This window comes from Mobula hypostoma, chromosome 15 (assembly GCF_963921235.1).
Source record: "Mobula hypostoma chromosome 15, sMobHyp1.1, whole genome shotgun sequence".
Classification (NCBI taxonomy): domain Eukaryota; kingdom Metazoa; phylum Chordata; class Chondrichthyes; order Myliobatiformes; family Myliobatidae; genus Mobula; species Mobula hypostoma.
Genome location: NC_086111.1, coordinates 66,987,390 through 67,003,142, shown reverse-complemented (window position 1 = coordinate 67,003,142; position 15,753 = coordinate 66,987,390). Strand labels below are relative to the sequence as shown.

The 15,753-nt window shown below is 43.7% G+C and overlaps 1 protein-coding gene across 2 annotated transcripts in view; it reads right to left on the bottom strand.

The window, feature by feature from the left end:
• prkar2aa (protein kinase, cAMP-dependent, regulatory, type II, alpha A) overlaps positions 1-14,129 on the bottom strand; it is a 373,389-nt gene extending 359,260 nt beyond the window's left edge. For both annotated transcript variants that reach the window (XM_063068220.1, XM_063068219.1), the window contains exons 1-3: positions 13,959-14,129; positions 11,047-11,139; positions 5,801-5,928 (exon numbers count right to left, since the gene is read on the bottom strand). In XM_063068220.1, the coding sequence (XP_062924290.1) occupies positions 5,801-5,928; positions 11,047-11,139; positions 13,959-14,081 (344 nt within the window). In that variant the 5' untranslated portion in view covers positions 14,082-14,129. The remainder of the gene's footprint in view (positions 1-5,800; positions 5,929-11,046; positions 11,140-13,958) is intronic.
• Positions 14,130-15,753: the final 1,624 nt, after the last annotated feature.

Here is a 15,753-nt window from a genome sequence, read left to right as displayed (position 1 = left end):
GAATAAAATGTGCAGAATATAAGCACAACTTTCAGATACTGAGAGGAAACATTGAAGGGAAGAGGACGAGAAGGGGAAGAGAGATTTCCCTTGGAACAAACTGCACAATGCACATGTTGAAAGGACTGTTGATCTCGAGGCTGAGCACCACACATGAGCAGCAGTCACATGGGTCAAGTAGCCAGAAGACTGTTGCTGTTCTCTCTTGCTGACAGAAGACTGGACACACCTATTCCACTTTGATTTACAAAAAAAAAAGAGAAGGCAGAATCACAAGTCAAACCAGCACAGTCTACAAGCTGCCTTTGTTTCCCCAGGCTTGGCACATCTAATATGAGAAGGCATAACTTTAAAGCAATTGGAGGAAAGTATGGGGATGATGTCAGAGCTACATTGTTATAGAGAGAGGTGGGTGCATTGAACATCCTGCCAGAGGTGGTGGTAAAGACAGATACATTAGGGACATTTAAGAAACTCTTAGATAGGCACATATACGATAGAAAATGGAGTGGGGGAAGGGCTAGATTGATCCTTGAGTTGACTAAAACATTGGCAGAATATCGTTCCCAGGATTTATTGGAGTCACTCTCCCAGCCTAGGTGTCACATCTCCAAGTGCTCCTATCACCACCAGGATTACTCTGGCTTTAAACTTCCACATCCTTTCTATCTGCTCTTTCAAGTCCCGGCATTTCTACAGCTTCTCATATTCTTTCTTCCTGATGTTACTGTCATTTGGGATTGCCACATCTATTACTATTGCTTTCTTCTGCTCCTTGTCCAGTATTGCTATGTCTGGTTGGTTGGCCAGTACCTGCTTATCAGTCTGTATTTGGAAGTCCCACAGGATCTTAGCTCTGTCATTCTCCAATACCTTCTCGGGTGTTTCCCATTTGGTCTAATCCATACTCAGGGCAGATGCTCCTGTACACAATTCCTGCAACTTGGTTGTACTGTTCAGTGTATGTTGTCCCTGCCTGCATCTTGCACCCTGCTACTGTGTGCTGGATGGTTTCAGCGATTCCTTGCACAGTCTGCATCTTGGGTCTTGTCTGGCATGACAGTCCTCTGCTTCTATTGTTCTTGTGCTTAGTACCTGTTCTTGTGCAGCCAAGAGCAGTGCCTCTGTGCTGTCCCTCAGCCCTGCCATTTCCAGCCATCGGTAGGACTTCCTTATGTCTGCTATCTCTGATATCTGGCGATGGTACATCCTGTGCAGTGGCTTGTCCTGCCATGGTCTCTGGTCCTCTGGCTCTGCTTCACCCACTTCCATTTCCATAACCTCTGCCTGTTGTCTGAGGTATTCTCCTAGCAGGTCATCCTGAAGGGGATGTTTCGCATTTCTTCCAGGACTGTGGCCTTGACACTTCCAAGTCCCCATCCTCCTTTATTCCAGTGAGTATACTGTCGCTCACCATTGGACATTGGACAGAATCTTCCATGCGGTTTCTGGTTCTTGTTGTCAGCAGCTTCTATTGCAGCTGGGTATCTGATGAGTGGTAGGATGAATGTATTGGTGGCCCTGATCTTGTTCTTCCCTTTCAGCTGGCTTTTCAAGACCTGTCTCACTCTTTAGAGGTACTTGGATGTTGCAGCCTTCCTTGTATCCTCATCGTGGCTTCCACGCATATGTACAGTTCAGACCCCCCAGCCCACCGATATCATCTGTTGACTGGCCCCCAGCGCCTGCTAGGCAACACTGTGGCTTTGAGTCCTCGTCCTGACGTTCGACTCCTGCTAGGCGAATCCGTAGCTTTGAGGCCCAGTCCTCGCATATACAAACACATATAGATCAGTAAAAATACAACCAGACAAGTATATAGTCCAGACCCCTCAGTCCTTTTTAAATTTTCAGTTGCCACAACTGCGCTACACCACCTCCCCCCGCCCCCCAGTAGTAGAGCACGCTGGCTCAGACGTCTCTCCTCCAGTGGCTGAGAAGCAAGTGACCCCACAGCTCGAGGCCCGAGTCCACTGAGTGACACTAAGAAAGTCTGCAGTCAGCCACATCAGAGCCTGTTTTCTGCTGAGTGAAACTCTGGGAGGACAGCTCTAACTCCGTTCTGGACACCAAGCCATAACACCCCCGGTGAAGCACAACAGCTTCGTTCCCTCAGCCCGAGCGGCTGCAAACGGGTGGCACCATGGCTTCAGGCCCAGCCCTCACCACGACGAAGGACTAGGCCCACTCCATCTGCCCCTGCTCGCAATAAATCAGCGAATCGAACTTATGGCAAACCAGATTAACAATGTCCGAAGGGGTCCCGCGATCACAAGAAAAGCAACCATGGCAACCACTTGCTCGGGGATGTCAGAGGTACATCTTTTTTTTAAACACAGTATGGTAATTGTGCAGAATGCCCTGCCAGGGGTGGTGGTAGAGGAAGATATATACATTTAAGAAACGCAAACAACAGGAATTCTGCAGATGCTGGAAATTCAAGCAGCACACATCAAAGTTGCTGGTGAACGCAGCAGGCCAGGCAGCATCTCTAGGAAGAGGTGCAGTCGACGTTTCAGGCCGAGACCCTTCGTCAGGACTAACTGAAGGAAGAGTGAGTAAGGGATTTGAAAGTTGGAGGGGGAGGGGGAGATCCAAAATGATAGGAGAAGACAGGAGGGGGAGGGATGGAGCCAAGAGCTGGGCAGGTCTCGTATCCCTTTTGGCTATCACCAGTCCAGCTCTTGGCTCCATCCCTCCTCCTCCTGTCTTCTCCTGTCATTTTGGATCTCCCCCTCCCCCTCCAACTTTCAAATCTCTTACTCACTCTTCCTTCAGTTAGTCCTGACGAAGGGTCTCGGCCTGAAACGTCGACTGCACCTCTTCCTAGAGATGCTGCCTGGCCTGCTGCGTTCACCAGCAACTTTGATGTGTGTTACATTTAGGAAACTCTTAGTTAGAGTAGGTTAAAAGGTCAACACAACATTGTGGGCTGAAAGGCCTGTATTATGCTGTAATATTCTACGTTGTATACACAGAACTGAATAAATATGGTTTAACCTAGTTACTTCTGGGTGTGACTTTTATTGTGAGTTACTGTTATTTTTCAGAGTAAAAGTCATTCCCAAAAAGAAATAAATATCTTGGGGAACAAAAGGCATGTGATAAATTGGGTTCAGAGAGCAGCAGAGTGGTTGAGAGATGAGATCGTGGACTGCCAGGGAAGGTGTTAAACAGTGGAGAAAAAGAGAAAACAAGGAGTAAAATCAATTGCTCATGATGTTTCGTGTTGCTGTAATGTCAGGAATAATTTAAATACTGAAAGTGGCTGCAAATCACCATTTAGGCACGGCAGTTGTGTGTGTGGGAGGCAGAGATGGCGTGATTTAAATGCCCTCAAGGGTCTGCTTTACAGCCCTACAGTTGTTAATTTTGTCCGCAGCGAAAGTCCACCGTTGCTTAGCAATGAATTGGAACAGCAGATCTCGCAAGGAAAACATGCACATCACGAGGACAAAACACTTCCAGCAAACTCACGGACACTGATCCCTCACACAATGCCCATTTGGAGTGAACCAGACAAGTAGGGCTCATTATGTTCATACCCACAGTAAAGAACAACTTTAGCCGTTCCTCATGCCGATCTGACAATTATCTGACAATTTACTATGTCCGCCAAAGCCCAGTATCAGATCTAGTTCAGCAAATCTGAGCAGCCGGTGTTATTTTATGAAGAGAGGCAGGAAGTCATTAATCCTTCCTGACTTACATAGATCCAATCAAAACATTTCAGGTTTATTTCCTATGGAAATCTCCTACTTTTACAAGCTGTTTATTTTTTGAGGTGATTTAATGTGTCATGACACCAAAGACATGAAAGCCACATCATCTGCTCCCTGTTAAAGGTCTAGCTGGTTTGGTTTGTGAGCAAAACAGACCTGAATCCATTCCACTGGAAGCTCTGGAACGTTAGGGCCATGTCTTACAACATTAAAACCCACTAAGGGAGGCTCTTTAATTCATAATTCCCTTTAAAAACAACGTTTTTTGCTGGGTACCTTCATAACCACTGCCAGAGGTAACATAGAACATAGAATAGTACAGCACAGTACAGGCCCTTCGGCCCACAATGTTGTGCCAACCCTCAAACCCTGCCTCACATATAAGCCCCCACCTTAAATTCCTCCATATACCTGTCTGGTAGTCTCTTAAACTTCACTAGTGTATCTGCCTCCACCACTGACTCAGGTAGTGCATTCCACGCACCAACCACTCTCTGAGTAAAAAACCTTCCTCTAATATCTCCCTTGAACTTCCCACCCCTTACCTTAAAGCCATGTCCTCTTGTATTGAGCAGTGGTGCCCTGGGGAAGAGGCGCTGGCTATCCACTCTATCTATTCCTCTTATTATCTTGTACACCTCTATCATATCTCCTCTCATCCTCCTTCTCTCCAAAGAGTAAAGCCCTAGCTCCCTGTCCGCTAATCTCAGTGTCTGCTCTTCAAATGACAGGGGACCCACTGGAATGCCTGAACAAAGTCCCACTTTACCAAAAACAGAAACCACACCCAGTAATAATCCTCCATTGGAGGTAAAGGCTTACAGACTGTAGAGATCAAGACAGTGGGATCACTGCCAATACCAATAATCCAAGAATTTGTAGAAAAGATCAGAATCCTGACAAATTAACAATTTTTGATCTTGCTGGATTTACAGACAACTGTCTAGTGGGCTTCAAAACTTGCTGTTCCACTTGTACTCGTGCTCATCCTGTATGAACATAGAACAGTACAGCAGAGTACAGGCTCGTTGGCCCACAACATTGTGCCAAGCAGGTTCCAAACCCGCACTCCATACACCCTCTCCACCCAGTGTGAATAGGCTCTTCCTCAGGTCCGCTCTAAACCTCGTAATCAGTGCCTTAAACACACACTGTCCAGTTTTGGACACCTCTGCTTGTCCTTCTTAATTATGCATTACATTTCAGCCTTCACTGCTCCATAGCCATCGAGTTCAGCCAGGAACCTCCTTCTCTTCACCAGTCCTCCCATCAAGTCCCGCGACCACCATCAAACACTCACTGTTACTCCTTCCCGACCGTAACCCAATTTAATCATCCCACATTGGCATCAATTTCCCCCCAGATTCCACCACATGTCAACAACAAACACAAAATGCTGGAGGAACTCAGCAGGTCAGGCAGCATCTTTGGAAATGGGAAAACCGTCTACGTTTCATGCCGAGATCCTTCGCCAGGTCTGGGAAGGAAGGGGAAAGATGCTAGAAGAAGAAATTAGGGGGAGGGGAAGGAGGACAAGCTTGAAGGTGATAGGTGAAGCCAGGTGGGTGGGGGAGAAGAAATGAAGTAAGAAGCTTGGAAGTGATAGGTGGAAAAGGTAAAGGGCTGAAGAAGGAGGAATCCAATAGGAGAAGAGAGTGGACCATAGGAGAAAGGGAAGAAGGAGAGGAACTAGAGGTGGGGGTGATAGGCAGATGAAGAGGCCAGAGCGGGGAATCGAAGAAGAGGGATGATGAAAGGGCTTGGCCTGAAACGTCAACTCTATTTTCATAGATGCTTTGTGTTGCTTTGGATTTCTAACATTGGCAGAATCTCATGTTTACCATTCATCAACACCCTTGGGGCAACTGGTTCAATGCTTTTCTCAGTTTCCTTTCTGAAACTGAATTTTAACCATTTCTGTTCTGTTGTTACATTCATGGTTAAGATGGTAATTACGCAAATAAGCTTAGTCTAGGGAGGCACCATCATCGGCATTGACCAGGTGGACCTTGTATGATTCTATAAAATCAACAACCAATTAAAAACTAAATTATGCTCCAATCACAAAGGTTACTCACGTGAGGACATCTTCCGGATGTTTCTGTTGTAGTTTTTTGCCCAAACCAAAGCCAAAGAAGCAGACAGCAAACATTGGAGTAACACCAATAATCGGGGCAGCCATTCCCTTGTACAAACCTTTCACACCCTAAAGGGAGACATGACAGATCTCAGTTTGCAGACTGATGCAGTTTCACCTGAAACAAAAAGTCACTCAAAATATTTGTGACTTTAACACAGAAGTACAGTATAGACCCATTGGCCCACGGTGTTGTGCTGAACTTTTAACTAACTCTAAGATCAATCTAACCCATCCCACTCACATAGCCCTCCATCTTCCAGCATCCATGTGTCTATCTAAGAGTTTCTTAATATCCCCTAATGTATTCGCCTCTACCAACAATCTTGACACGGCATTCCAAATAGAGATGCATGTGGATGTCTAAGGCAGCTCTCATTAAGTCAACCTGATTTTGGTCACACTTTGATATTGAGATTCAATATTGAAACTAACTATTTATGGAAATAGCAGTTATGTGGAACTTCTTGTAAGAATGTAACTGCAGACCTTCTGAGCTGGATTCTCAACTCAGGCTGAATTCTGAGCTGAACTACTGTGAACTTGTTCCTGCAGAAATGTAGCTCCAGTCCTGATGAGGGCCTTGGCCTGAAACGTCAACTGTTTATCCTCTCCACAGATGCTGAGTTCCTCCAGCAGTTTGTGTGTAACTCTCAATATCTATCATCTCCAGAATCTCATGTATTTATAATCTATCCAGTTCCATTCACTTTCCTTCCAAGTTGCGTGAGCGCATGGTGGCGCAGTAACTAAAATGCTCCTCTGCACATAGCCTTCGTTGCCGCGCAGCTGGAATTGGATGCAGCTGGAAAAAGTTTATGAAACATGAAAGATTTTCTGTGTTGTACTATATTTCATTATTCCCTTCAATTAATAAATAAATCAAAAGTATGTGATTTTTCCATTTTCATTCTAAATATTCATTGTATGCATATGACAAAACATAAACATTTAAAAGTGCCACAACACAAGGAAAACTGCAGATACTGGAAATCCAAAGCAACACACACAAAATGCTGGAGGCACTCAGCAGGCCAGGCAGCATCTACGGAAAAGAGTAAACAGTTGATGTTTTGGGCTGAGACCCTTTAAAATGTCACACACAGTTTTCAAGCCATGTAAAAATAAAAAAAATTCCTGCTCAGAGCAATGGTTGGTCCGTCCAGCTGTAAAAAAAAATAGAAGGAATGTTGGTTCCATCTCACATCTATTGCTTTGACATTAAATTTCTGCTCTTCATCACTTACCTGTCCTAACTTTGAAAAATTACAAGTTACTCTGTGTTCTCCATTTCCTCCCCAGTTGTGCTCTCCCTTTGCACCCCACTCCTCCTTCGGGAGGGTATCACAAGACATTCATGAACGTGAGCTGGGGCCTTTCACTTCGTAGAGGACAAAGATTAAAGGTGACTTGATAGAAGTGTTTAAGATGACAAAAGGCGAAGAATCAGTGCTTTTTTCCCTCAGCGCAGAAATGACTAATACAAAAGGGCATAATATTAAGGAGATTGGAAGAAAGGAAGTATTGGTGGGGGATGTCAGAGGCAGGTTTTTTTTTAAACACAGAGAGTGGTGGGTGCGTACAGCCGGGGTGGTAGTAGAGTTAGATATATTAGGAACATGTAAGAGACTCCTATATAGGCACATGGATAAAGGAAAAATGGAAGGCTATGTGGGAGGGAAGGGTTAGATTGATCTTGCAGGAGGTTAAAAAGTCAGCACAATATCTATGAGGAACACTTCAGAAACATAAGGAAATGACTGTATAGCTAACTGTGACGTCAATAGCTGCATGCAAATTAAGCTATTCCAGTATTTCTTCCTGCATTCGTTTCTTCTGTGCTGTTATTTTAAAAATACAAGATGATTTTGTATGTACTCTGATGTGAAAAATGGACAAGTTGACATAAGGTACATTGTGCAAGCAAACTATGGCCAGAGGATAGTTGGAGACAAAGGTATTTCAAATGGTATAGGTTGGCTGGCACCCAATATTGACAGGATTCTACACAGCACAGGGGTTCATTATGTCAGCACAACAGAGCAAATTCTTCTTGAGCTTGTTGTGGGTTAAAATTCCAAGCTACAAGTTCTAAGGAGCTGACTCTTCCAACCATCATATTGGGCAAAGTTGCTCCCCAATCATATTCCTCGCTAGAGCTGATTTTGCAGACTAGGGATTCAGCGGTAGCATTCCCACTGAGCAAGCTTTAAACCCCCACCCACACCGCAGCTTGTTTACTTCTATCGTCTTGTGCAATACAAACACCACCATAGAATGTTTACAATGACGCATGCCACAGCCAATAAATGGGAAAAGAACTCAGTTCAATTTTATGTCATTGTTTAAAAGAACGCAAGCAAAGGGGCCAGAATTAGACTTAATTATCACTGGTATATGCCGTGATACTTGTTGTTTTGCAGTAGCTATACAGAGCAATACACAATAAAAACACTATATGAATTACAATTTAAAATAAATATATATATTAAATTCCATTAAATAAATAGTTCAAAAAGAGAGAGGAAACACTGAGGTAGTGTACATGGGTTCATTGCTCATTCAGAAATGCGATGGCGAAGGGAAGAAGCTGTTCCTAAAATGTTGAGTGTATATCTTCTCAGGCTTTTGTACCTCCTTCCTGATAGTAGCAATGGGAAAAGGACATGTCCTGGGTGATGGGGGTCCTTGATGATCGATGCTGACTTGTCCAGCCATCGCCTTTTGAAGATGTGCTCCGTGCTGAGGAGGCTAGTGCCCATGATGGAGCTGGCTGAATTTACAACTTTCTACAGCCTTAGTAAAAAAAAAATCTTCATAGTTCAGAAGTTTCTGATTTTAAAAGTATTTTTTGACGTTAATTAAGGGCCCTTCCTATTATCGCTGTAAACCAACCCCACCCTAATTGACAGTAATTCCAAGGGAACAATGTTTTCTCAGATTTTGGCACAAAGCGCTAAGCAGACAGAACATGCATACTGATTTACAACTCTCCCAACCTTCAGTTTTGGGATCAAGATTTCCGGCTCTTAATATGTCAAATCAGGAACAAAGTTCAAATATAAGATCTGCAAACACTCCGTGTTGACCATTCAGTGCTTTGAGCTGTAGTTCAAAAACAAGGGAAAGAGGAGTAGGAAATGCATGAATTAGGAATCATTTTCATCAGGTAAAGAAACACTGCAGAGGAGACAAGTGTTTTTGGAACGTGGTCAACAGAAGCAAAGTTGCATTTACTGTTCATCCTGAGTTGCTTGAGTGAACTAAATGAAGCAACTTTGTTTCCAAAATTTCCGTCAGTTTTTCTCTTCCCCTATTTTCAACATGAGTAAAGTCATAGAGTTACATACCATAGATGCAGATCCTTTGGTCCACCTAGTCTACGTTGACCATAATGGCTGTCTATAGTAATACCACTTACCTGAATTAATAATATGACTCCATGCCCCGCTCCTTCAAATAGCTGTACTGATGCTCTTAAGTGTCGTTACTCTTCCTGCTGCCACCACCCCCTCTGGCAGCTCATTTCCAATACAAACTACTGCGTGTGATAAACTTACCCCTCGGATTTAAAACTCTTCCCTCTCACCTTAAACCTATACCCTCTAGTTTTTGACACACCTTCCGCGGGATACAAAAGACTATCTGTCCTTTCGATGCCTCATAATTTTATAAACTTCTGTCATAAATCTGTCAGTCTCATTCACTCCATGGAGTGAATGACCCAGCCAGATCAATCTCTTCTTCTGACTCCAGCCCTCTAATCCAGAGAACATCCTATAGATATACTTACTGTAATTCAGTTTTTTCCTCTATTACTATGTATTACTGCCGCAAAGACAGTAAATTTCACGATTTATGCTGGTGATATTAAACCTGGTTCTGAAAGAATGGCAGCAGAAGCCAGAATAGTTTGTACTCCTTCCCCACCCTCCTCTGTTTTCTTATTCTGGCTTCTTCCCCTTTCCTTTCCATTTCTGATGAAGGGTCTCAGCCTGAAACATCGAACGTTTATTCCTCTCCTTAGATGATACATTACCTGCTGCATGCCTCCAAAATTTTGTGTGTGTAACTTACTGATGCAACTTTGGTGTACTGGTGGGTTTTGTGCATTTAATATTTCAGTAAAATTTGAGTAATATTGGAGACACAGTACATTGTTTGATTAAGCTTTGTTGTTTACATATGCATGAAGTACGTGAATGTCATATCTCATTACGCCACCATGCTATAAGTGTGTGCCTCCTTAAAAGTAAAAACAAAACTAAAGGTACAAACGTTATTCCTGGCTCTGTGTTTTTCTTTTGATTAAGTTTTTTGTTCTGGCATTACAAAACATAACAGTGAGGACAGCAAGCTCCAGGGGAAGATTGTTCTGCAATTCACTACTACTCCATCTCCAGCATCCAGTTGCTCGTCAACTTCCTGGTCCACTCTCACTCTGTTCCAATGAAGCTAAAAGCAGCAGAACACTGGCATGTCTTTGACTGAACACTCCACAACATCCTCAGCCTGATAGTGATTGTTGGAATTTCGGATGAAAATCAGCACTTGTGTAGCTGTTGATAATTGTAGTTTCTCCTGAGAAGTCTTTGGTTTAACTTCATAATTACCATTCTATTGACTCTGTCAACACTTTGACATTGCAAACAGAAATAATTACTGTTGCTTTCCACTGTCTCAGACAGACTAACCTTGCTGGTGCTGCCTAGATCAGAATCAGGTTTATTATCACAGGCTTCAATGACATGAAGTTTGTTGTTTTGTCCAAAAATAAATAACTGCTTCTTTCTGCTCTATTCTAACAAACCCACTTTCCCAAACTCCGTAAAATTTGTTTTATCTCTAATGAAAAATCATCAATCACTTAACTGCTTATCTTTTCACTTTTGTTTCCTGACTTGGCAGTTAACATGAGTACTTGTTTTTGTTTGTGAAGAGACCAGTGATTACCTAACGCCCTGCCCCTGTCTGTAAGGAGTGTGAACGTTCCTCCTGTGATCATGTGGGTCCTCTCCGGGTGCTCCGCTTTCCTCCCACAATACGAAGATATACTAGTTAGTTGCAGGCATGCTATGTTGGCGCCAGAGCATGGGGATATTTGCGGGCCGGCCCACCACAATTTGACAAATTTCACTATATGTTTCGATGTACAGGTGACAAATAAAGCTAATCTTTACATGTTACCTCTCCCACCAGAGTCTTGCGGAAGCAGTCAAAAGTCCCTTTGAATTTGGGAGGCTGGCCAGGTAGGGGCTTCGGCTGTGTCTGTAACCGCACCTAAACAACAAAGAGGAAGGAATGAGGATATCTTCAGAGGTGGCGTGAGAAGATTTGCACAAGGTACTCTCTCACCATCAAACAACAACACAAGACCAAGAAAATAGCAGGTCATCACTTTCAAGCTACTAGATATAAATATAAGTTGATTTCCCTGTAACTCAGAGCTCCAGACGTGGCTGTGGACTCTCCATGACATCATGCTTAAATAAAAGATTTGCCAGTTGAAGTCTTGTATCGAGCTTTTTATTTTTTTAAAATTCTCTGACACCCGTCATTCAATGTTAAGGACATAAGATAGCTGATTGGACCATTTGCCTCTTGTGTCCACTCAAACACTCAATATTGTAGCTGATCAGTTAACTCAACCCCACTTCAAAGTTGAAAGTTCAAAGTAAATTTATTATCAATGTACATTACATATATGTCACCACATACAACACATTTTCTTAACAACTAATGTGCAAATACAAAAAAAGTAATAATAATAAATAAATAAATAAGCAATAAATATTGAGAACATGAGAGGAAGAGTTTCTGAAAATGAGTCCAATAGGTTGTGGGAACAGTTCAGTGATGGTGCAAGTGAAGTTGAGTGATGTTGTTCCTATCAATCTCATATCCTTCAATTACCTTACAGAGTCATAGAAAAGCACAGCAAAGAACCAGGCCCTTTAGACCATCTAGTCCGTGCTGAACCATTTAAACTGCCTACTCCCATCAACCTGCACCCGGACTATAGCCCTCCATATTCTTACCATCCATGTACCTATCCAAAACTTTTCAAAAACATTGAAATCAAGCTTTCATGCACACTTGTGCTGGCCGTTTGTTCCACACTCTCACAACTCTCTGCGTGAAGAAGTTTTCCCACATGTTCCCCTTAAGCTTCTCACCTTTCACCCTAACCCATGACCTCTGGTTGTAATCCCACCCAACCTCAGTGGAGAAAGCCTGCTTGCATTTACCTTATCTATACTCTTCATAATTTCCTCTCATTCTTCTACATTCCAAGGAATAAAATCCTAACCTTCCTAATAACTCAGGTCCTCCAGACCTGCCAACATCTTCTTCTTCTTACACCCGTCACCCCACAGGGGCATAGGCAACCAACAGCAGTTCGCTGGAGTCCTCTTTCCTGGGTCAGTTTTTCAACTCCAGGTGTAACCCATCCACACATCCTCCAAGTGAAAATCCTTCCTCTCCCAGGAATGAGGTCTTTGGAGCTTCTGTTGGCACTTCTGTAGCTCTGGCTTTTTTGGTATGGGGTTACTAACCCCATACCCAATCCTCCTCCTTCCACAGTTGGGCTTGAGACCATCCATAGTGGAGTTCTCAATTCCTTTAATATTAATAAATTTATCAGCTTCTGTCTATAGTACGGAGACACAAGAGGCCTCAGATGATGGAAATCTGGAGCAACAAACAAAAGCACTGGAGGAACTCAGCGATTTGGATAGCACCTATGGAAGAATAGGACGGTTGACATTTCAGGTCAAGTCTCAAGATCCTTCATCTGGGTTCCTCCAGCGCCTTTGTGCATTGTTCAAGCTTCAATATACCCTCTCGGGCAGCAAATTACAAAGATTCACTGGAGTCTGGGTGAAGAAGTTTCTTTGCAAAAATGGCCATATTCTGAGATTGGATCAATAACCCCCAGACAGGTAAACATCAACTCTACATCCACCTGACAGAGCCCTTAAGCAATCTGAAATTCTCTAAAACAGGGGTTACCAACACGTCTACTTCCACTGGAGTGGGCGGAGATATGGCATCCCATCAAAAACCCTGGCAAACTTCTATAGATGTATGGAGGAAAGTGTGCTGATTGGCTGCATTACGACCTGGTATGGGATGATAAATGCCTTCAAGGTAGTGAATTCAGCCCAGTACCTCACAGTAAAACTCTCCCAACCATTGAGCACATCTACATGAAATGCTATTGTAGAAAAGCAGCATCCATCATCAAGGATCCTCACCGCTGAGGCCATGCTCTTTTCTCGCTGCTGTCATCAGGTAGAAGGTACAGGTGCGCTAGGACTCACAACAAACAGATTCAAGAACAGTTACTACCCCTCAACCATCAGGCTCTTGAACAAAAAGGGATAACTGCACTTTCTTATCTTGTTATTTCATGCTTGTTATTTATTGCTATTTATTATCTGTATTTGCACATTTTAACAGCTTACAGTTCCTGTTTACTGTTACTGTTCTATAGATTTGCTAAGTATGCCCGCAGAAAAAGGAATCTCGGGGTTGCATGTGGTGGCATGTATGTACTCTGATAATAAACTTTACTTTGAACTTTGTTCCAATTAACTTGTCCTTCCAGTGAATTGGCTACGTATTTGGGAAAACATCCGTAGCATTCCTGCTGTGCCTTGAGGTGCCCACTCTAACTGGCCCAGACTCCACGGGAGCAAATTAGACAGCAGAGATCGCTGCCACCCAGTAGACACAACTTTTGGAAGTTGGGGGTTGGGGGTTAGGGGTAAGAAGGTCCGAATGGCGAAGGAACGTGGAAGGCAGAGGAGTTGTGGGTGCAGGGCAGGAAGGGATATGGGAAGACGGATAGGGACGAAGGACGGGTACAGAATCGGGGTAAGAAGGAGCTTGAGTACGGACGCGGGAGGAACGGGTGTGGGGGGAAAGGAGAACGGGTGTTGGAGGAAGAACGGGGACAAGGGGAAGGAGAAGGGTACGGGAGATGGATGAATGGGGGGGGTTAGGCTTCGGTGCTCGTGGCTTTTGGGGAGGGTAGAGGGGGACGAGAAAAGAGGGTGGGGGAAACTACCCCCACCAGCTGGCAGAGGACTTACTTTGATGGTGTCCAGCGGGTGACCGGCGAACACCAGGCACACCCCGCCGAAACCACCGGCGAAGAAGTTCTTGATGGGGCTTATGGTCTGCGGCCGTAGCCCGGGCTTGTCCTCCTCTGACATTCTGCGGCCTGTGTACCGGGAGACGGGAGGTAAAGCCCGCGGACACTATTTACTGTGGCACCAGCCACTACCGTCCTCTCCCCAAATATTTCCCCTAAGTAGCATAATCCGACTGAGCACAGCTCCTCTGTAATGAAAGCTATTTTCTGTTCTTTTGTATTTTACTGATAATTTTTAATTTTTTTTGTTTGACTCGTAAAGTTAAAAGTTTTGCCCGGTTCAATTTGATAAACTATTCTAATTTCGATACCTTAATATCTCAAGGCAATTCTCCATTTGCATTGTTGTCAAGAATATTTTTTAAGAATAATTCATTGTAAATTGTATTACTAAGATATTTTATGCCCCAAGCTTACTCTAACTTTAGAAGTCCAACAATTTGAAAATGCTCGTTTTATTTTTATTCTCCGGATGCGACCTGACCTAATGAGTATATCGAGCACTTGCTGTTTTGATTTTACACTTCCAGCAGGTGAAATTTTGGATGCTTTCATGTGGTGTATCATTCCAAATTAGTGAGAGTCAAAGGCTTCTCCTGCAAAAGTAGAAGCTTTCTTGGCCATATTTCAAAGGTTCACAACAGGAATTCTGCAGATGCTGGAAATTCAAGCAACATACATCAAAGTTGCTGGTGAATGCAGCAGGCCAAGCAGCATCTATAGGAAGAGGCGCAGTCGACGTTTCAGGCCAAGACCCTTCGTCTGACGAAGGGTCTCGGCCTGAAACATCGACTGCGCCTCTTCCTGTAGATGCTGCTTGGCCTGCTGCGTTCACCAGCAACTTTGATGTATGTTTCAAAGGTTCAATTATTTTCAAAGTATACAACTTGAAATTATTCTTCTTCAGTGTCAGTGTGGTTGGACAGGCTATTGGTGATGTTCACTTCTAGGAACTTGAAGCTCTCAATCTTCTCAACCTCAACACCAATGATGTAGAAGGAGTACGTGCACCACTCTGAAGAAGGGTTGGCCCACAATATCAACTGCTTTTTCCCCTCCATAGATGCTGCCTGACCTGCTAAGTTCTTCCAGCATTTTGTGTGTGTTACTTTGGATTTCCAGTATCTGTTTATGTTGTACACCATCCCCTCCCTGAAGTCAATGACCAGCTCTTTTGCTTCATTGACATTGAGAGAAAGGTTATTGTCTTGGGACACGTCACTCGGCCCACTATTTCCCTGCTGCACTTTGAGTCATTGTTCTTTGAGATGTGGCCCACTGCGCTGATGTCATCTGCAAATTTGTAACATTTCTCTGGCTACTTCCTGAGATGTCAGATTCATGTATTTATCACATGTACAGCAGAACATACAGTGAAATGTGTTGTTTGCATTTGGGATACGACAGTGGTATAAAAGCGCGATGCTATCACAGATTGGACTGTTTCAGAGTTTGAAGAACAATTCCAACATCATCTCTGAGGAATTTGTACGATCTCCCCATGACCGCGTGGGTTTCCTTTGGGTGCTCTGGTTTCCTCCCACAGTCTAAAGACATACCGGTTAGTAGGTAAGATAGTCATTGGAAGTTGTCCTGTGATTAGGCTAGTGTTGAATGGATGGGTTGCTGAGCAGTGCAACTTGTTGGGCCAGAAAGGTTTGTACTGCTCTGAATCGCTAAAAAAAATAAACAAACAACACACATAATGTGTTGGGGGCAGCCCACAAGTATTG